Source organism: Embiotoca jacksoni, unplaced genomic scaffold, assembly GCF_022577435.1.
Source record: "Embiotoca jacksoni isolate LCO1_2020_lvr unplaced genomic scaffold, fEmbJac1.0.p SCAF_12, whole genome shotgun sequence".
NCBI lineage: Eukaryota > Metazoa > Chordata > Actinopteri > Embiotocidae > Embiotoca > Embiotoca jacksoni.
Genome location: NW_027185252.1, coordinates 19,036,998 through 19,060,078, shown reverse-complemented (window position 1 = coordinate 19,060,078; position 23,081 = coordinate 19,036,998). Strand labels below are relative to the sequence as shown.

The 23,081-nt window shown below is 43.1% G+C and overlaps 2 protein-coding genes across 2 annotated transcripts in view; both read right to left on the bottom strand.

Moving 5' to 3' along the window:
- Nucleotides 1-1,361: 1,361 nt before the first annotated feature.
- On the bottom strand, nt 1,362-5,056 carry zfp36l2 (zinc finger protein 36, C3H type-like 2). Its single transcript, XM_069145277.1, has 2 exons — nt 4,729-5,056; nt 1,362-4,507 (listed from the first exon to the last, which is right to left on the bottom strand). Exons 1-2 carry the CDS (start codon nt 4,816-4,818, stop codon nt 3,344-3,346), a joined length of 1,254 nt encoding a protein of 417 aa, XP_069001378.1. The 5' UTR covers nt 4,819-5,056; the 3' UTR covers nt 1,362-3,343.
- A 2,656-nt stretch (nt 5,057-7,712) lies between these two features.
- The window catches only part of thada (THADA armadillo repeat containing), a 111,531-nt gene continuing 96,162 nt past the window's right edge, over nt 7,713-23,081 (bottom strand). The window contains exons 37-38 of the mRNA XM_069145276.1: nt 9,381-9,559; nt 7,713-8,319 (exon numbers count right to left, since the gene is read on the bottom strand). Coding sequence (XP_069001377.1) covers nt 8,005-8,319; nt 9,381-9,559 — 494 coding nt within the window. The 3' untranslated portion in view covers nt 7,713-8,004. The remainder of the gene's footprint in view (nt 8,320-9,380; nt 9,560-23,081) is intronic.

Below are 23,081 nucleotides of genomic sequence, written 5' to 3'. Positions count from 1 at the left end.
TGAGAAGGATTCAACATTTAGGGACATTCAGATGTGACTGATTTCTGTTGGAGTGTTATAACTTCAGATAGAATCCTACAGAACAGTCATATTAGTGCTCATCGTTCACTCCTTCATTTACTTATGTACTGTACTTGCACTTTACAGCCATTTTCTGCTCCTCTGTTACAGTTCAGAAGGAAATATTGTACTTTTTAATATTTTACAGCTGCAGTTACTTTTTTGATCAAGATTTAACATACAGTTACATTACAACAACATGTTACCCCTTTACTTAAAAATGCAGATGAGGTACCTCTTATTGATCTCAGATGGCTATGATGTTCCATGTCTAAACTTCTGATGGTTTCTGTTTAAGGTCCAGTTATTTCACTCAGAAAAGTAAAAGAACCATTTCCTTCCTACTCTCATTCATCACAGCATGACCCCTCAGATTGAACAAGTGACCCTCTGGAGGGCCTCGAATCCTAGTTTGGGAACCACTGGACTAAATTTACAGTAACTTCTTACAATATAAATAAGTTAAAACAGACTTGACCTGAAGCAGCTACAGTAAAATTGTGCCCACACATTGATGCATCAGTCTTGCATTGATGCTGTTTATGTTACGTTACATACTATCATGTAGTTGAACCGTTTAACTATTGTGTTGTGAATGTATACTTGTAAAAAAAAAAAAAAAAAGTTGAGGTAAAAAGTAATACTTTTATTTCAAATTCACAGGGGAATAATACATCACAAAAATCATCATGATTCTTCAGTTATCAAAAAATTATCAAATCATATCGTCATGGCGAGGATCCATCTCGAGCCACCGACACGTTCGGCTGACGTTCCTGTGGCTCCACATTTCCCACTCTACAAGTCCAGACCTCATTCCTCTCACCGTGCAGTCTGCTCACCGCCATGTGCTCGGAGCAGAACTCTACACATTATGCAACACTGCATACACTTTATTTAGGCCTGTGGGTTTCTGTGTTACTTCTGTGTTTTGGTAACAAGCTGTCAGAAGCAGGTTTTCCTGTGACAGAGCACACCTACCGGTCGGACAGAGGATGGAGACGAGGAGTAATGTTTTTTTTCTGAAAACTAGATGGTTGGTGCTTTTATTGTATGCTGTGGACAAGAAACCCCACCTCAACCCTCCACACCCCGGAATATACCAGGCCTAGTGCCTGAGGGGCAGCTGGGGCTCTGCTCCCCTCCCTCCCTCCCCCCCAGATTTCTTCTTCCCCTCCAGGAGGAAGACTACTCACTGTGGCATCTCGTGTTTATGAGAGCAACACAAACAACACGGCAGCTCACGGTTTTGATGTTTACATCACATCTGCTGCACGTCCACACAAGAAATGACACCCGGAAACGTTTTCAAAATGATTTTTATTGGGAGAACTACAAAAAAAAATGTACAGTACAAAGTTAACAGTCTCACACTCAATTTGTAGTGAACTGACTCCCCGAAAAAATATTACAACTCTCGTTGTCTTTTTGTCCGTTTTTTTTTTTTGTTACATTCAAAAAGCTTTACTTCTGATAAAGTAGTCAAAAGTACATAGTGCGCATTCCCCTGTACCTACTATGTACAAACCAAACGTGTCCTTCCACTTCCCTCCAGCAAAACTCTCAAAGACTAGATCTCAATATTAAAAAACAAAAAGAGCAAAAGGATATCAAGAGGAATGGGGATCTCGAGAAAGGTTATGGTTGTTGTTGTCAGAGTGTCTGAGTGGTAACAACCTTAAAAAATAAAAAGTTTCAGAATCCAACACTACATTCAGTTCGACCTGTGTATAAAAAGATGCCATGTAGGAAAAATACTTTATTTGGTTAATTTTAAGGCATGTCAAGATGGTGAACCCCATAGGCACTACACAATAATACTGGGGCACAAGGGATTGCTACATTCTTTAGCACGTGGGTGGAATCACAGTGTGATCTCGTGCAAACAGAGGAAAAAAAATTAAAAAAAACAAAAATACTTTTTGGTTAATTTATTGACTTGGGTTCTTTGTCACTGACATCTGATCTAGATCAACAAAAAGAAGTAAGGTTTGGACGGTCTGTACAACCACATTGTTTATACATTCTACAGAAACATCTAAATAGGGATCCTCCTCCAAAAAAAAATAAAAATAAAATAAAAGCCTTCTACACCACTGACACAACCTCAGGAGCAAACAGCAATCACGCAAACTTTTTTTTTAATAAACGTAAACAAGGAAACAAAATTAATGAAATAAATATCACATACGTTCTCTTAAATTAAGATTTTTTTTTTTTTACTCATTTACAATAAAAATAACCGAGTGAAGTTACAAAAAAGGAGAAAAAAACAAAATATATATATTACTGTGAAAAGAACATACACTCCACTTTATGCAGATTAATAATGGCGATCATAATTTAAACATAAAAGAATATAGATCTATTGCTTCATCATACTTGATAAATACAGTATGGACACAAATTACCAATGTAGCCTATACTTTTTTTCACAAGATAATAAATAAGTTAAATAGTCCATAGCCAGTTATGCACCGCTATGTAAATCACTCAAAAACAGCTAAAAAAATATATATTCAACCATCAGCAGTGATTTCCCCAAACAAACCCAACTCAAGAGTGCTTTTTAACCAAGCAACGAACTAGACTAACCAAACAAACCACTGGGTGGCGCTGGGAGAAGACAGATCTGGAATGGAAGTTGAAGCTTTCGGAGAGGAAAGAAAGGAAGAAAAAAAAAAAAAAATCACTTTGATAAAGAAAAAAAACAAAACGTTACTTTAAGTCAAGGCATATTCTTGGCAGGATGGGAGGAAATCTGAAACCGCTTACAGTCTCTTCTTGTCAAGTCATGTTACACACATCTAATCCCAGGAAAAGTGTGGCTTGCCTGATAGAGCAAAAAAAAAAAAAAGGAAAAGGGAGAGGGGCTGCCATGAGCCCTTGGGCAAGGCACTGATGGAATGCCTTCTGTTTGCTATCTAAGTTTTAATACAGCTATATTACATACAAGGAAAACAAAATACTACACTAATGCCAGGTCAAGGACACTTTAAACTGTGAAGCTTTATTGATCCCAGTGGGTGAACCTCTCTGCTCCTGCCCCCGTCCAGGGAGGTCAGAGCAGGGTCAGTCCCTCTGGAGCTGGTAAGGGATTCAATGTCTTGCTCAAAGGCACTTCAGCAGGGTGGATGCTGCTGAAACAGGGTGGTGGGCCAGGAGGGGTGAGGGGGGCTTCACCTTGGATCCTCTGCTTGAAGGACAGTCTACCTCTCTCACTGACACCCCCTCCCCTCTCTCGCCTTAACCGTCCATAATCCATAAGAAAAAAGATACATGATTAGTCATCTGAAATCGACAGCCTGCTGAAGATTGGCAAACGTCTTCCAGCGTCCAGACTTGGGGACTCGGAGCCGCTAAGGCTCCCGGAAGAGCTGAGGGACCCGCTCGCATAGCTCTCCCGGTCAGAGAGCGAGTCTGGCGGGCTGGGAGGAGGCTCGAACACCGGCGACTCGCTGAGGCGGCGCAGCGCCTGCAAGTGGCTCATGCTGTAGGTCGGAGGGGAGGACGGGCACACGCTGCTCTGCATGTTCCCGTAGTAGGCACCGGTGGAGTGGTTGTTGGCGTAGCCGCTGGGGGTGTGCACAGCCAGGGGGGCCAGTAAGGCTTTCAAGTCCTGTCCGGGGAAAGAGAAGGCACTGTTGATGCAGGACAGGGAGTTGGGGGACAGGACATCATCGTAGAAGCTGGAGGTGGAGGTGCAGGAAGAGGCTGTGGTGGGAGGCGGCGGGGTCCGGGACGTAGGGCTATCGAGCAGGGGAGACTCGAGTCCGTGATGGGTGGAGAAGCCGGAGAAGCTGAGGCTGTGGTGAAGCTTTGGTCTGTCCCTCTGGCCGTAGCCGCAGAGCTCACGAGCCGACCTGGGCTCCCCCGCCTGCACGTTTGCGTTGGCGGGCGGAGCGGGTCGACGCTCGTCGGCGTTGTGAATAAAGTGACACCGGGGACCGTAAGGGCAGAAACCGATGGTGTGGAAGGTGCGGCACGGCTCCGTTTTGTACTTAGGGTGGCGGGACAAGCTCCTCAACTCGTGGTAGCCGTGAGCGAACTGACATTTCTCCCCGTACTTGCACGACCCGTTCTCCTCGAAGGGGCGGCACAGCTCGGTCTTGTAGCGGGTGGAGTTAATCTGAGAGCCAGGCTTCTGCTGCAGCACGCCCCGGTCTCCGTTGTCGCTGTAAGCGCGGTCGCGGAACTTGTTCTCCTTGTTCATGAGGGCCGTGGCGCTGCTGTTGCTGCTCGGTGTGTTTTCCTTCAGACTGCCGTAGGAGCCCATCGAGTATTTGTTGCCGTTGTTCATCGCCTCCACGTTGCTGGTCGAGTTTCTGCGGAAAAATCCCGGCGCGAAGGTGCCGCCGGAGCCCGGAGTCGTGACCGGAGCCCCCACTGCTTTCTTGTCCAGCATGCTGTTGATGTGGAGGGCGTTCATGTTCATGGTTTTATCTTGCTGTAGGACAGAAAAGACACAAGTTAGCAACGCACTTCACACTTTAACTACGGTGCTATTTTGACCACATGTCGTGTTTAAGATAACTTTATCTGCCTGCAACAAGTTGCAGCCTGAACGCATGCTAACTCTCCGCTGCAGTGAACACGCCAATTCAGCCACGCGGCGTTCAACAGAGTGCAACATGTACAAAACTCCTTATAAGCAGACAAAAAAATTACCTTGTAAAGCAAGTCCATGTCGTAGAAAGCAGACAAGACGGTCGCTGACATCTCTTTTCCCCAAGTGTGCTGCCGCACTCCCTCTTTCATGGAGGACCGAGCAGGTTCCTTGTATGCGACGAGCGGTAGTTTGTGCCACGACTGGTTTTGGTTGTGGAAAAGTTTTGAAAAGTTGCTTTTAAAAAAAAAAGTTTATGTGCAGTTTTTAAGTCCGTAGAAGAAGGAAGAAGAAAAAAAAAATGGGGGGGATAGGTTTGTATTGTGTGGTTTTATTTCCTCCCCTCGAGAAGCGCTGAGCCAGAGTGCTTCACTGTGAGCTCGAGCCTTTTCGCATGGGTATAAATGGCTGGCGGCGGCCGGGGAGGGGCGAGCTCGAGTCGGTGCAAACTTTTGCGAGGAGCCGCCTCCTTCCCCTCCTCTCCGAAAAAAACCCCCTTCCATTCACCGGTTGGCCGCCTATTCTTCAACACCACGCCTTGAAATCCAACCTCGGCCACCCCCCACCATCCACCATCTCTCCCCCTCCAAACTCTCTCTTTTTTTTTTTTTTTCTTTTAATCACAACCAATTTTTGTGGAAGTTGGTTTTGCTTTTTTGGTTGACTCTCGCTGTGAAAGAATGCAGCAAGCATCAAGGGGGGATATCTATGAATGCGAGCCAGTCTCCTGCACATCCACACATTCACACCTGGGTCCTCCAGTGAAGGAGGGGGGTGCAGGTGCTTTTAAAACCCCCCTGACTGTATTTAAATGACGGGATATAGTTGCTCAAAAAGCCCCCTCCTGAAGTCCCAGCATAGCCCTGGGGTTTGAACCAGCGACCTTCCAGCAACACGGCCACCCCTCCAGCCTCTGGACCACCACACTTGGAAGCTGACATGTATTTGTAATGGATGGAAACTCTGCCTCTCCCTCCCTCCCCTCTCTCTCTCCCTGTGGATGGGGTGAGACCACAAGTATGAGCTGAGAGGAGTCCAGGCAGAGTGCAGCACAATTTTTAGACTCCACTGGTTGCATAATCAACTTCCACAGAGTAACAGCAGCCTATTCCAGTCTACACATGGAAAAATAGGCACTTACGGGCCTGCTGCGCTCACATGACCTACTTTTTTGTCTAATCTAAACTTTAAACTTTCACCTTCGTGTTAGAAACCAGTCCCTCCTAAATCACAACATGCACAGACACTGTAACACCACATGGATTTGCTTGGGGTCAATCTGTTTTTATTTATTTTATTTTTTTAAAAAGGACTCCTCTGAGTTTCTTCTATAACTTGCTTTTCCCAACCGTCAGAGCCCAGACTGCAGGAATGTGCTTTTCATGTAGAAGAGCAGAGCAACACTGCCCCCTTGAGAGCACAATGTGAACTGACAGGGGAAAGACTTGAGGCGCCACCTGCTGAGCAGAGATGGAGAAAGATTTAAAGGTACATTTAAAGGTGCATTCAGGACAATTTGGCTGTAATAATACATTTTACTGAACTTTTTTGTGATGAAAATGTCTTTTTTGTCTCATTTCTATCCACATAGAGATTAAACTAAAGCCCCAGACACACAAAAACACATCCATTTTCAAGGATCTCAACCAAACCTGCCTCCTTAATAACAAAAGCCACCCGGTCGCCACAGTCCCTCCTTTTGTAAAGTCAAAAGAGTGCAGTGCGGTTGCAATAAGCTGCCCCCGTCTCAGCGTGATGTGACCTTCCCAAGGATGGCAAAGCGTTCACATGAAAATGTCAAACTCCTCTCAGTCTGCTCCTGGAGTTATGTCAAGTTTGAAAAACCGCAGTGGAAAGATTGCAGAGTTGGCAGCAGAAGACGAGACTTTATATCAAGGGCCCTCTGAAAGGCACATATTTTAGTCGGAGAGGGTATGAAAAAAAAAGCAGCGCAACACATATCACCAGAAATTGCTGGTTTGTGCAACACTGGTAACCATTAAGTCGTTTCCATATATTATCATAATTGGAAGAGTGGTTATGAGAGTTTTCTTTCTGTGACATGATTCAATATGCTGCTAAGTGCTGGATGGTTTGAGGAGAGATGGAAAGGAGGGAAAGGAGGGAAAGTTCAAAAAAAAAAAAGAAAGAAAGAGGGAAAATAGCAACAAGCGAAAAACAAGTGACATAAGAGGCTGGAATCTACTACTACCAACCCTAAAATTAGGCTGAGGGCTGCCCCAGGACTATTTTGCAAAGTTGTGATAAATAGTTTTAATGTGAAGGACAGACACAGCGAGGGCTACTGAGAAATCCCTCGAACATGTCCTCGTCCACAGAAACCGCGCTCCCCATCACACGGCTCTGTTTTTATTGGGGGATGTTGGGCTGTTCCAAAACATTACGTCAGTTTTACTGTAACAGGGAACATGGCTACCAGGGAGAGAGAAGGGTCCAGCTGTATGAGAGGACAGCATGAATCCACACACGCACACACACACAAACCCACCCGGAGGACAGTAGTCTATTGTGCCTGCCCTCCTAATTACATAACCAGGGAAACTAGAGGGAAGCATAAAAACACAGTCCAATGGGAAGAATCCTGCAGTAAATTAAATATCACAGGAAAATAACACCTCGTATAAGCATACAGTACGAGCTGGAGCGTTCACTGAAATACAACTTTGGTGACGTGTCAGCGCAGACACTCGGCTCACTGCACAATCATACCACTGAAGCCGGTGTGTTTCGAAGCTCGAGGCGGCGAGGCCATTTCTGTTCCGACCTTAAATCCCTGGTGGACGCGGAGAAAGCGGAGTGCTCAATGCTGACACTGTTGAAGTTTGTTGTGTGACACATTCCCGGCTGATAAGAGAACAGTGCATCGAGTGTTTACGCACAAGCTCATGGTGACTTATTGTCATGGCATCACAACTGCTCACCTCTATATACACACACTATTAATATTAATATTATTATTGTTTTGTTTTTAATCTCTCCTGCTTCTCTATAATATTTTGACCATTAAAGAAGCGAGTCATTCAATTCAATCTCTTTCATTTATGAAAAAAAAGAACATTGAAATACAAAAAGCAGTAATTAAGAAGCAGTAATCATACAAATGAAAACACTTCCTGCAAGAAGGAAGTACAAAATAAAAGCACCTTATTGTCCTCCATTCCCTTGCCTTGATAATTAAGACTTGTGCACAAAGCCGGTCTGTGGCCTCCCTGTGTTGGTTCACAAAAGTTAATTTATCCGATTACTTTAATGACATATTTGTAAACATTACTTTTCCTCGTTAAAATAAGAAATTGGTGTGATTAAAACCAACTCCTCTACCTCAGCCTGTCCAGCACCTCCAGTGCCAGAGTGGCCCTCTGGAGGCGCAGCGTCAGCCGGGCGTGCTCCATGGTGCAGGAGAACTGAGGCAGGGCTGGGAGGGAGTCCAGGGCCTGCTGGGAGCTGAGGGCCTTGGCTCGGGCCCGAGTGTGGATTTGGTGGACCTGGTCCACCTGGTCTGGTCCCGCTGCTCCCGGGTCCTGGGTCTGCTCAATGAGGGAGCCGAGGTGTCGGTGAAGCAGATTCACCCACTGGACTGGCTCCGCCCACAGGTTCAAATCCCCCTTCTCAAACAGGAAGTCCTCTTCATCCTGGGCACAAAAAAATGGGAGTCACTTTCCTGGATGTGGATTTAAAAGAGCATTTTTAAAAAAAAAATTATTATTTCAGAGTTGACTGTCTGCTACCCGGCAAATCTAAGTCCAACCTTCATGTTAATTTGAGCTCTTTTATCACAGATTCTGGAGGGAAATATCAGGCTTTTTGGCCCCTAGATGCTCCATTTTGGTCAGCAGCTGGTCACTGTGTGTGTGTGTGTGTGTGTGTGTGTGTGTGTGTGTGTGTGTGTGTTAGGGTTCTGGGCAGGTAGCATTTTGTATTATTTTGTTTCTGAAAACACCTGGCTGAATCTGAAAACCAAAACAATGAGCTCAAAACCACTAAAATGCTCAGTGGAACTGAGGGAAACTGCAAAATTAGGTGATAATTCTCTGTGTTTGTCACTGTGAGTGGCAGGTTTCATGTCAGAAACAATCATTTGACTCATGGTTGGTATAAAAATACAGAGTGGTGCAGCTTTAATAATACAAAAACACACGAAGAAAAATAGAAGCATCAGTTCACAGATCCTTTGCTCAGAGCTGCGTTCTACAATGACTCTCAGAAAACATCAGCAACTAAACAGACGGCTAAACAAAGTGGGGGTGGAGCGCAGAAACCTTGGTGTCTCAAAGCACTCTGCTATTTTGACTACATGAGTGAGCAGAAGAAAACAAGAGCTGCAAGCTGTGTGTCCATGTTAAACCAACACAAATCACACGTTTAATGTGGAGTTAACCGCTTGTTTAAATAAAAGTCGGTAAAAACCTCCTTATATCGCATTATCATTGATGGTTTTCCAGCTGGACAGTTCACGACTGAGTCCTGTGTGGCCACAGAATCAAACCTTGACCGTCATCAGTTTTCCTGGTTAGAAATCATCCGTGTAGTCTACCGCTCTGCGAACATCTCGCTCTGTTCCCGTGTGCTGTTCAAGGTGTTCTTGTTCCGCAGTGTAACAATCCAAACTGTCAATATGTGTCTGCTTCGAGGTCACTACGACAAATTAATGGAAATCTTCTGACAAAATAAGAGTTACATGTCAGAGACTCACCAGACTGGAAGCTTTGCGTTCTGACACCGCGTCATCGTTGCCCTCCTCGTCTCCCAGCAGCCACTCTATCAGAGCGAGGCCGCCCGCTCCCACCTGCCCCCACAGCCCGAAGAGCCGACACAGGAGCTCCACGCCCGAGTCCAGGGCTGCCGGAGGACACATGGAGACACCCACCATATCTGAGGACAGAGGAGAACATACATTCATATTAAAAAAAATCTGCAGTATTTTACATATAAAATGTAGAAAAAATTATTTACAGAATGTAGCTCATTAGGAGGTCAGAGGTCAAGGTTACAACTGAGGTAGTAAAAGCTGCAACACTGTAAGATATCAAAGGTCAAAGACAAAGGTTTTGTGTTTATATTGATTTATTAAATCCAACCAAACTATTAAAACCTTCAAAATGTATTAGTGAGCATAGTAATGCATAAGTAATGAACTATAGTCGTAATAATATTATGATGATGCTGTGATGTATTTAACCTGATAAGTCAGTCCTTTGTAAAAATGATTTGGTAGTTTTATAGACGCATACATGGAGAAAAACATGGCTTTCACAGGTTGACGTTATTAATGCTGTTTAGAAGGAGTGACATTTTTAGTGGTTAATAATTTAATCATTATTATTTGATCATTTTGTGGTGTTGGTGTGATGTTTAGTTATTTGAGGTCTACAGTATGAATTTTTTTTCAAATGCAGTTTAAAATCTTCTCAGTTCACATCATTAACTCATTCAGTCTTAATGGCTCATTTTGTCAGGAAGCTCAGTTAGCTTAAAAAAAAAAAAAAACACTTGCAGGTGGCGGGTGTAAATATTGTATGTATGAATTTAGTGTTTTATTTGATACTGATTACTTCTAGACACATTAGCAGATATGTTACAATGTAATTAGACAAATTCTACATTTATAAAGAGTTGCTGCACGTCCCTCTTTATCTCCTTTCAGTTTAAACTGGTCAGATATTGGCAGTCTAATGTTTCTGAGTTGAAACAGTTACACTTGTTACACAGTTACCTGATGTAAACATTTCATGATAACTAGTCTGTATATAAAAATTTCCTGTTTTGATTTAGTGGACATGTGACAGTGTAACTCGACAGCCTAAATCTGAATTTAGGCTACATTCACATGAATGTTTTCATTTTCAAATGTCGTTTAAAACTGAAAATGATCTCTGTCCAAACCAACAACGTTTCACTGCGTTTGGTGACCCATCGGCATCAGTAACCTTCAGTGTTGCTTAATTTTAAGGAATCAGGAGTGAGAAAATCAGGAGAGGTCACAGAATCTGCTGGGTCACAAAAAACAATGCAACACTGGCACTACGTCGGGTTGATGGAAACAATAATGATCACAAGTCACTCCTGCAAACTGCAGCAGGATTATAACAAAGAATTTAACTCCACATAACAATTTGAATTTACAAAGTGCTGGTTTAACTGGCTCCTATGGTTCTTTTGCCTTTTTCAGCACTCTTCACTTCTAGAGTGACTGTCGTAGTTGTAGTCGGTGGAATAGTTGATTTTCTTCGTGCTTAAATCAAAATCTGGTTGGTGCATAATGCTTTTGGGAAAAACATACAACAGGGAGGGAAATAAGTCAAATAACCACACACAAGTGAAATATCCACACCCAGTCTGTCGGTCCAGTCAATGGGTTTACATGCAAGTCACAGTGTTCACTGCCTGCCTGCAGCAATCTGAATTCTTAAAAATCATGAAACAGGGACACCCGGTTTCTTCTGTCGGGATAAGAGATTAAAAAACACGGTAAACACAGCTGGATTCTTCTCCCATGTACAGCCTATTCTTTCTCCAGAGAGCATGTGAATGACATTGGCGCAGGAGGATCGTGTGCGGTCGTGACATGAGAGGAAAAACCATTACGGTGCTGCGTCCTTGAATCCCAAAGAATTAAATTAGAAATAAATCAGTTTCCACAGCTGAACAGTGGACTGTTTGTAAATCTGAGGCGCATTCACACTACTAGGAAAAAAAATCTTCCAACATGTCGCTGTACCCACAAGTCAAAAAATAAAAAAATCTTCAGGCTGCAGGATTATCAAATCAAACATGAAATAAATATTCCAGGTTGGTTCAGGTGGTGGTGAAGGAGGAGGAGGCGGAGGAGGGGAGGGGGTGTGAGACAGCTGCAAAAAAACATGTTTTCTACCAGATTTCCTCCAAAAAGCTTATTTCTACTGTTGGTTGTGGAGTTGTAGCATTTGAATGACGCCAACACTGTGTTCCAAACTTAGTGGGAGTGTGTGTGTGTGTGTGTGTGTGTGTGTCTTCTCTGGGCTTGGACGGCCTTCTGGGAAACAGAACTATAACTCATATAACCAACCACCATCAGGGTGTGTATGAGAGGATTCAAAAATATTCTGCAGCGCGCGCGCGCGCGCACACACACACGCACGCACGCACACACGCACGCACGCACGCACGCACGCACGCACGCACGCACACACACACACACACACACACACACACACACACACACACACACACACACACAAAGTGCAAGCGATGCTCCAAACGTTCGGTTTCTTGCTTCATGAACAGATGGATGGACTTCTTAGACATGTGAAATCGGAGTCATTTAGTGCATCCCGCTTTTTGTAGTGTTCAACAACTAGTCATCTGTTACCATGTTGAGAGGCCTGTCGGGATCCCATCCTCTCCCGCTGCTGCATTAGACGCTGGAGGAAGCGTGAGTGCAAGAACACACACTTCAAACACAACGTATGACTTCATTTAACGACTCCAGTTGTCCATGCAGCGACTATCTGACACACAGGTTGTCCGTATGTTTGTGTGTGTGTGTGTGTGTGTGTGTGTGTGTGTGTGTGTGTGTGTGTGTGTGTGTGTGTGTGTGTGTGTGTGTTGTTCTCCCACCTTGACCATCCTCACCACGGCTGACACCCAGATAACACCAGAGACTTCAAAAGGCTTTGAGAGCCACTAGCCAAAACACTACCACTATAGGAAGAGAAGAGGGAGGTATACGGACCCCCATCAGCACACATACAGTTTAAAACACACACACACACACACACACACACACACACACACACACATCCAGGGTTGGGAACCCGGATTGTTTTTCATCTTCAGAGAGGAGGCGTAAAATCGGAGCAGAGCCCAGAGTCTGAGCGGAGAAGGAGACGCGGGCTGCGAACATTAGAGCCTGCTGATTGTCCTGTATTAGAGGAGATTTAAGAGTTTAAGAGCTTAAGTGACAAATTCCTTTCTTTCCCAAGAAGCCGCCTTTTTCTGGGACAGCCATGCCTCTGAAGTCAGGCCTTTACAGTCCACACACACACACACACACACACAACACACACACACACACACACACACACACACACACACACACACACACACACACACACACACACACACACCTCCCGAACATTAAGGGACATAATAGGAAATTTTAGATGCATTCAATTTATCTGCTTTTCTACAGAGGTTTCACACATCGCTTAACGCAATTTACCTCCCCGAGCATTTGGCGCAAAATGCCCCCTTTCTCAAGGGGATAGTCTTTCATGCTGTCACTGGTGTGCGTGTGTGTGCTGGCATGAGTTTTAGTTCTAATCAGGTATTGTTGTGCTTTGAATGACAATCTTGTCGCCGTAAATGACGCTATCGGTAGTTGGATGAATGGGTGTGTGTTTAGGATGGGGCGTGGCTGTGTGTGTGTGTGTGTGTGTGTGTGTGTGTGTGTGTGTCTTGTGCAGTTGGCAACCGTTGGCACACACTCCATCCACTGGCACTCCTATAGCACACTTGAGCAGGGCAGGGCAAGGCAGGAGAGTGAGGGAACAACTTAACCTTGAGCCACTTGTGGAAACAGTCGCACCATTCGGAGCCTTTTAAAACATTTCAATCTGTGGCTGCTTTGTGAGAAGCTGCTTTATATGTAACTCTGCCTGAACCAGGCGAGCGCTCAGATCTGATGATACCAGTGAAGTGGGCACCGAACCCAAACAGCCAAATCAACACAAAACACTTGTTGTATTCCTCAGATTGACTGACAGACCAACGACTGAGCTACACGCTAACGTTAGCATAGCAAAATGCTGCTGCCCTGCTAATATTTGGTAATAAGCACTGCAATAATTCAACAGCAGTGTGGTCCTGATGTGAACTGTTGTCCCACAATGCTGTGCAGGAAAGAGATGGAGAGCATAACAATAATTTTTTTTGGCAAAAATCAAGGTCCATTCAGAGCTTTCAAGCATTCACCGACAGTAGCTGCTCTGAATCAAATCCATCTGTATGTCGAGTAAGAAAAGTCCATCTCTTTATGAACACAGATTTGGTTGAAAGCTCTAGAAAAAAAACAACTAGTAAGTGGACCTTGAGTTGGGCTGTTTTTTTGGTCAAACTGTTATTCCTGAGGTAAAAATTTGGCTTAATTAAACAAGGTACTTCAAGTTATAATTTGATTCATGTCCATCACGGCACCATTATGATAAAAAGACAAATAGATTACTGCATTGATCCCCAGAATGAAATAATAAAATGTCGTAGCTGGCAGATACACAAAAATCCAATAAAATACAAAGTTAAACATACACAAAAATACACTGCAGTGTATAGGTTTAAAGGTATTATAAACATATATATATATAGATATATATATATATTTCTATATATATAGATATATATATAGACATATTTATAGATATATATATTTCTATATATATAGATATATATATATATACACACACATATCTCTACATAGATATATATATCTCTATACAAGCGAGCTCACTATCTGTGGTTTCACAAAAACAACTCGAGTGATCTGCTCGTGCATTGTAACGATTCCTTCAGCTTATCTTGCATATTGTTTGTATATAGTCGACCGTAGCCTTCGTCTCTGTTTTCATACTCAGACAAGATGATGAGGAGTCCATCAGCATACAATACAGAAAAATAGGATACATGAAGTAGATGTCTTAATTCTCTAAAGGACATTCTGTTTGTGCTCAACAGTGGAACTTCAGTGATTATAAATTATGGATCATCAACAATGTGACAGTCATTAAAGTCCCCGAGCTGAATCGAGATGGAGTGAGGAGACCTTCAGTAAATCCACACTGAGCCTCTGCAGCTGGGGGGGGTGTCAGGTGTCCCATTGAGCGGGGGTGTGGGAGGGTTTGGTTTGATTTGGTTGGGGGGTGGGGGGTATCGGTGGGCTGTCAGGACAGTGAAATGAGAGAAGTCCCAAACACTTCCCGCCCCGCGCTCTTCATGCTCACCCTGGTGGGAGTTCATTCCTCCGCTCAGCCACCCATATCTGAGGGATTTTTTTTTTCTTTAGACGCCACCACTCCTCCTTAACTGACTCCTTCAACCACACCCATCCCCACCTCGGGGGGTGGTGGGCGCTTTAACCTGCCCTCAGCTCCACCTGCCCCATCCCCACAGTCAGGGCTTTATTCTGTGCAGTCCTGGACAAAGACTGTCTGTCTAACAGGGGCCACAGAGATCTGCATGTCAAGGATTTCATCTGTGATCAGATGAGAGCTTCAACAAAGATAAGACGTTCAAAGCACCCACAACCACCTTGTTCAGTCGAGGTGAAACTCTTTCTTCTTCACACACACACACACATACTCACTCACTCACACACACGCTGTGTGGGAGCCGAGACTCCAGGAAACATAGGTGCGACATAGTGAGAGAGGTGCGAAATAAAAACACACTTTTTACAGCCCTGACTTCCTCTGCTAGTTGATGAGAAACAAGGAGTGGAGACCAAGAGCAGCAACAATAACAACCGTTCATCAAAATGGTGCTCTGAGAATAAGCTGACAGCCTGACATCACTCATGGAGCATTTTGTTTAGAGCCCAGTCTGTGGCGAGTTCAGTCAATGGCTGCCTCCGTAGGGGGGCCGACAGAGGCTCCTGTGAGTCTATAACATGGAACCCCCTCCATCACCTGGAGTCACTTCACTGCCTTCAAAGATTTACAGATAAGTGATCATGTTCCGGAGGCAATCGTCTGCTACTCGGATTCATATTGTCTACAGATTTTAAATGACTTGTGTTGGTTTTAACTGGTCAAAGTAGCAACCGAGGTAATTTATTACGCATGTGATGACACAAAGATTGCCAGAAAAGTGTCACGTTAAAGCGCCCTTCGGTTGTTGTGCTCATTGGTTTGTTTGCCCCAAGAAGTGTAGATTCTAAACTCTTTTCCAGACAATAGATTAACAGCCCAAAGCGGGTACTCTGATAATTTAGTGCTGTACTTCAATAACTCTCAGAAACTCCCACTGTCCCCGCGGAGACAGATTGAAGTAGCAGAGGCAGAGATATCTTGACTTTTGGTCTTTAGTATTTGCCAAGCTTTAAAAAAAAGAAAAGCTGGATTCAATTCCCATAATGCAACCCAATAACATCTTTAATTAGACACCCACAATGGCATCATCAGGGTTACATTTCTTTTAAACTGCAGAAAGTTGCAGAAGACTTCACAGCCCGAGGAGTAAACTGAACTTCTTATAATAAAATTGGCGGACTGCCTCTTTAACATAATGTCCTGTTCACATGCAGACACAGATGCCCATCATGCAAATGCTTCTTAAGGCTTTATTCGGATATGAAAGGAGACAAAATGCTCGCATAATGCACCTTTCAAAACAAAAGTTACAAACTGCTGCACAAGAATTAAACAAAAATAAACTCGACTCAATTTTAAAAAACTGTTTCATTGTTTATTAAGTTGCAAATTCAAGTGCCTATTCTATAAAATCCAACAGTACTCAAGCATAAACTCGTCTGCTAGTTTATCAGGTACATAAAGCTCCAACTAATGCAGGCTTAAACAGCAATCTTGCAGTAAATCCTCCTCTGTGAAGATTGAGAGGTGTTGATTCAACTGTATGACTGTTACAGAGGATGTGGTTTATGGTCCTGTATTGGATTATACGTGTACTGACAGGTGTTTCTAATATTTTGTCCACACCACAGAAACGCCTCTGTTTATGACAGTGAAACCAAATGCAAACAATTTGTTTTACTTCCCTGAAATGTCTACAAATGTCATGACTGATGTGAACTGATGAAAACAACTCCACTAAGGGTTAAAGTGAATATTTAAAAGACCTACAACTCTCAGATCTTGGTCTGATTACAACTCTTTCACAATAAGAGGATGCGTAACGACTTAGTTTCCCAGTTAGATTGTGAAATAGCCGGATTACATTGTTTTTATCTTCAGAGCACATCACGATTGAGTACCACAGCCCACCGCTGTATACTGCAGTCAATACAATGTACACACTGCAACTGAGCCTGCAGACACCAGTCATTACGGCAGACATGTGACTTTATTTCACACCACCCACCAAGTGATTAAAATCTCATTGCTCGTGCTGCTGTTTGACTGAAGGATGGCAAAAGCAGCAAAAAAAAACCAAAACAACAACAAAAAAAAAAACGCCATTTCTGTTTGTGTGTTTCCACTGGAGGGTGAAATGACAGCTTATTTCTTTCCTAAAGTGAAGGTTAGAGTTGCAAATCAAATGTTGAGTAATTCTCCTCCAGTTTCTGCATGTCGCACAATTTTTGCTCAAAGGAGTGACAACAAACCCTGGTTTGATGGCTGAGTGAGCGCCATGCTAAAATAGGACGAGGTCTGTTTAATGAGTGTCCTTCTGCGCCGTCCGGCCTCTCGCTGCCAATCATCTGCGTCATCCACTGTAAATGAATGAACTGTGAGGAAGAGGGATGTATGAAAAGTAAAAGTAGGTTCCTCCGCGGTTGTTGTTTGATCATGGTTCACTGAGAACGGCCTGGGAAGCATGGGAACGTCGGCAGACTGTAAGTTCAACTACCTATGAATGCTGGGTAAAAGGACATGGGAGTTGGACAATTTAAATCGGTGAATTCACTTTGTGGTGGAGATTTTAATGAGAAGCTTGATACCCACTCTCACATCTGCACGGTAAACAAGAAGCTGCTAGCAGCTGGTTAGCTTGGCTTAGCGCAAAGAATGGAACTGCTGGCCCGGTTCTGTCCAAAGGAAGCAAAATTCTCAAACCAACCCCCAATTAATATAATTCTCATCATATTTCAATTGTTGTTTTACTTGTGCTCAGCTAAGCTAACAGGCTACTGGTTGTGGCCTCGTATGAAACATGCAGAAAAAAAAAGAATTGTATTAATCCAACTCTACGACAGAGTGTGAAAAAGCAGATTTAAAAAAACTTCAAAATATTTATATTTAACCAGGTGAGAGAAAAATACAGCATCTCTCTTCTTTTTTTCTGCTATTTACCCAAACAAAATAGCACAATGTTGGTACATCAGATTTTTAAAATTGTTTCTGTTTAACTGTTCCATTTCTAATTAGTTTTTTATATATTTAAAAGGAGCTAAGGACCTGATATGAGACATTTGATGAAAAGATTGGTCTTTTTGTTGAACATTAGCTTGGAGGGAACAGCTGGGGGTTGACATTTCAGAGGATAAATGGGAGGAGAGGCTGGTGAGTGTGAATTCCTGTTTTTTTGATAGCATACAGTATACATTTCAATGCTGAAATTGATGAAATGCATCTATCCTTTTCATCAGATGTAAGATGGTGGAGGACGTGTCGACCCATTCATTTTTTATCCTACACTTCATTGTTAATCTTGATACGGTGAACTAATGAACGACTAATGTCAACATACCTGTAATGATTGGATCAGTATCTATTATACTGTACGTGGGTTCAGTTTTTATAACAAGTGTGTCAGCTACATCTACTTGAGTGTTTTTATTCTCCTTCAAATCAATTAAAATAAATAAAACAGGAGCTCTGATTAACTTTCTATTCTATGATCCTAATCAGAATTCTAATTAATATCCTCTCACAAAGCGACGTACCATCCAAATCCCCCTCTGTGCTCTATATATAAAGTGATCCCTGTGTTTCTGCCCCGAGCCTGTCACAGCGCTGGAGGTCTAGCGAGGCTGAGCGGAGTTTGATTTCAGACCCAATTAGTCTGGAGGTATTTGGGTTGTGGTGGTGGTGATGCCGGTGGGAGAGGGGGGGGGGGGGGGGGGGGGGGTTAAATTAGATTTGCTCTTCCTGTCCAGGACAATGGCTCCACTGTGGGTCATGGCTCGGAGAAGACGAGCTTCAACCGACTTAATGTGAATCTGCACAAATTTCTCTCCCACACGACCTCGAAGGGTTTATTTTTTAAATGTGTGAAAATGTGTCAGAGTTAAAGGACTAATTCAAACGTTTTACCAACTTAAGAAGTCTAGTTTGCTCCAAATCCAATCACTTTATTAAAAGATATAAGAATATTTGATATCAAAAATGTCTAATAGGGAAATTTCACTTTTTACTTTGAGAGAAATAATTCCCGACATACTGTTGTGATTCCCAACTTTAATGGTTTTGATACTGTATATCACACACAGTAGTCTTGTTTGTTTTTACTTACTGTAAAATTTCTAGTTTATCTTAACTTTGAAATTTAAATTACTTCCCTAAATGGGGAATGAGTGTTTAGCATTTTGTCATTTTGAATGTGTGCGTGTGTGTTGTTGAGCCCGTCTCCGTTCCCACATTTCTGCCTGTTCTCCATATCAAAGGGCCAGGAGTCGTCGCCTCCATCTAAAGCAGCTAACACCTCAGATACTTGACTCTGCAATGGCAGGTCATAAAACACACACACACACACACACACACACACACACACACACACACACACACACACACACACACACACACAGACCTGTATACACACATACACAGTAATTTCCACTGGCACAGCGCTGAGTGAAACAGTTCTGGTGTGGAACAGCCTGCTGCGCTCCTCCAGCTCTGTTTCCTTGGCAGTCTGACAGCAGGAGGGAACTCTGCTGACCTGAGATATTATACAGGTCACTGAGCCAAAGGTATCGCTATACCGGACTCACGGCTCTGCAGTGGCGGACGTCTTTACCACTTTAACAGCGTGCCACTTCTGACTCTGACCAGCAATTTGTACTGCAGAGTCTTGTCGCCACTGAAAAGTCAGAGCAGCCGGCTGCTGGTGGCACAGAGTCCTTGTAAAACTACAAATTGTCCCTTAAAAATTTCAATGTTTTTTTTTTTTAACTTTAGACAAAGTTAGGCTACTGGACCTGGCTTTAAGTCTTTTTGCTAAGCTAAGCTACAGTCGCTCCATGTTAAACTGTTACTTCCAGATAGGAGGAGAAAGACAAGTTTGATTTATTTCTTGTTTGTGACCTTTTGACATATCACACTATGAAGGTGCTGGCATTGTTCATCCTGTCTAACTGACAAAATTATCATGGCTTACACTGGAACAGAACAGAGCTACTGTTAAAGTCATTAGTAAATCTTGTGCTTTTCCCACTTTAATATAACTAAAAGATCCCTATGCTACTGTTGGACAAAACATTCCTGACACATTATCAATGTCGATTTTTAAAATTAGACACAATGCATTTGAAATCAAATGGACTCGCCATGATGAATGGAAGTGAAGCTACACGTTGTTTTGTGATGAGTTTGATTAACTTTGGTGAACTTTGACCTGTGAATTTGCGCCACTGACCGACAGCTTTAGAGAGTAAGAGGCCTAATCCCAACATTCACCCTCACAGACTCAGTCTTTGAGGCTCATCCCCAGTAAATCGTGGTTGTCCCACTGTCAGATCATCGAGTCCATGAGGGCCCTCTGGTGGACATTTTGAGCCGTTTAGGCACCCTTTCCGTAAGTCTGCATTTCTGCAAACTTTGCCAAAGGGAATTACCCACAGTTCATAGCAAAATTCGTGACGTCTTAAACGTAGTCGTCTTCTCTCCAATAAGGTCCGGCTACAGCTGGACCCTTCTCATTGTCCTGCCCACAGAATGTAAATAAACTAAGCATGGAGGATGTTAGAAGTGACATCAGCTGGCTGCTCGCTGCTCTGGTTATTTATTGCACATTTGTAAAGTTAGTTATAATAATTTTTTTATTAAATGTCTGCAATTACTAACATAAATCTATCTAGATATATAGGTTCAGGATTTAGGGTTCAGGGATCGGGGATCAGGGTTCAGGGTGGACATTGGGATTGGGCCAGACAGTTCAAAATGGAGGACGCTATTGTAGGTTATCCTTTGGTATTAACTGCCCCATTAACAAAGAAAAGCTTAGTTATGAGACGGGAATTAATGGTGCAAATTGTTCTTCTGAATAAAGTCAGCCAACTTAGCGGCAAAGCTATCGAGCAGTTAGAAAGCGAACTTCAGCAAACGCTAACGTTAGAACGTTTTTCGCCTCCTCAATAAGTGTGTGACTAGTTTTAGCATGTTCTCAGTTGGCTAGCATCATGCAGTTCAACCTGCTGCACATTAAAACTCTCCTTTTACTCACACGAAGGCACACTGGCACACAATTACAGGCTTAGAAAATGTTCTCCGGCAGCAGGAGCGTTCTTACAATCGGGATGACTTCATAACATTGTGCTCCCAAAGCACCAACATGTCCTTCCAGCTCCGTGCTGCGTGTGTAATTTTAGAGCACTGCGGAGCGTTAGAAGAAGAATGATGACATATTTTCCCAAGTAAAGGTTTTGTTTGTCTACAGTCAGTGGGATGGGATTTTTTTGGGGTTTTTCTGTTGTTTTTCATTTGCATGAGGAATTCGACTGTCCCAGCCAAGTCACTCATCCGATACAAGATTACCAATTTACCGTCTCGTTTGGTTCTTTCCGTGTTGCGAGCTGCATTCCTGCAAAGTGTGTATGACACACGCTGAAATAAACCAGGAATCCAGTGCAATTTTCACGATCGTCTCTGCGGCTTTTTGAACGGCTTGGCTCGAGTGTGAAAGGTCACACAAAAGAATGAGAACACTCACACTCGTATCTTCCTGCTCAGCGTCCAGGAGGAAATGTAGTCTATAAGTAAGTAACACACTCCCTGTCATCCACCCACACCCATCCTAACACACAGACACACGAGAACTGTAATCTCCAAATGAGCAGTGAGTATGAACGGACAAAGGAGGATGTCCCGCTCACTTTCCTCCACACACGCATTCGGACACCCACTTTGTAATTATGCCTATTGTGTTCTCTTCCTGTCGAAGAGAAAAAAAAAAAAAGCTCTCCGTCTTCGTCGTGTTGTTGACCTCCTATCTGATTTTTAGCTTGACAGACCCGGTCTGGCCTTATGTACATAAACACATATAGAACACACAGATACACGCACGTAAAGACTGGTACCAAAACACTTCCAGGAATTGGAAATGTGTTTCCTAGCTCTAGATTTCAAGGAGAAGTTTGGAATTTTTCTCTTATTTGTCTTATGAAATAAAAAAAGAAGATTTCAAGCCTTCGGCTAAAATAATAACATCTCGAGTTGAGTCTCTGCCGTCCCATCCACAAACAGCGTTGCTGAGACTTTTTTTCTTGTCTGGAGATGTTTTTGCTATCTTGTGTTATGTTATGAGATATTATCTGCAGCCACAGACACAATAAGGGTGGCTCCTGGGGGGAAGCTGGGAAAATACAGGAAGTAAGTGTTGTGAGTACAGGAAGTCGCATGAGCGCTGTTTGTGAGGGGGGCACTTGAGAGTTGGCAGCTGTCAGTCCTCTCAGATGGGGAGGATAAGACCTGCCATTCATGTGTCTGTTTGTGTGTGCGTATGTGTGTGTGTTTGCCCAATCCATTCGCCGAGGCCTACCATCATATGCTTCTTCAGAAAACAGACCTCAGACATTCCACAAACAATGACACATACCCCCCCCCCCCCCTCCCACACACACACACACACACACACACACACACACACACACATTTCACTGTTGCATCCAAACTAGAATTAGCGCCCTTCATTCCAGGAACCGTTTGCACGAAATGATGTCATCAACCCTTTTGGCATTAACATGTATTTGTGGTGGGTTTTTTTTTTTTAATGTTTGTGTGTGCCTGTTTATACATATGAGTGTGTTTATCTTTCTGTGGTTATTATTAGTGGCTATTATTGCTGTTGTCTTAAGCAGGAGTGGGGAGTTAAACATTCACTGAAAGTCAGTGAACTCATCATGACTGAATCCTGTTTGTAGTGACCGTGCTGACACAGAGATGAAGAGATGAAGGGGATACTATGTGAGGGTAAATGTTCCTTTCCAGAATTATCAACACATACTGATATTATTCACTGTGACTTCCACATCCTGAGGACATCATTATTTCCAACGACCATCAAAAATAAACCTCCATAAAAATCATCCTCCATTAATAATCTTAAAAACCCAGTTTTTTCAGTGTCACAGTTTTCCTTTGGTGCTTGTCTGTACAGACATGTTTACACTGTCAACAGTAGCTGCTAATAACTAATTCTGCAAACTTAATGTGCCAGTTTGCTTAAGTGTAACAAAACAAAGCCTAAAAACACTGACCAGAGGAAGAATAGGGGCGACTTACCTGTAGTTGACATTACAATAGCCTGTTAATGTGTTTTAATGCTTCGGCATGATTCCTTCTATCAGATGCATTTTTGGATTTACAAGTTTCACCAAAAAAAAGTGAGGTTTCACCCTGACATGTTTTCATTAAAGAGCTCAGAGATCCAGTTTAAAGCACCAGGCTGTGGCTCTGGTTTAAATTACAGCAGGACCAGAGAGTTCACAGAGGAACAGTAGTTAATTGTGGTTGTAATTATTACCGGC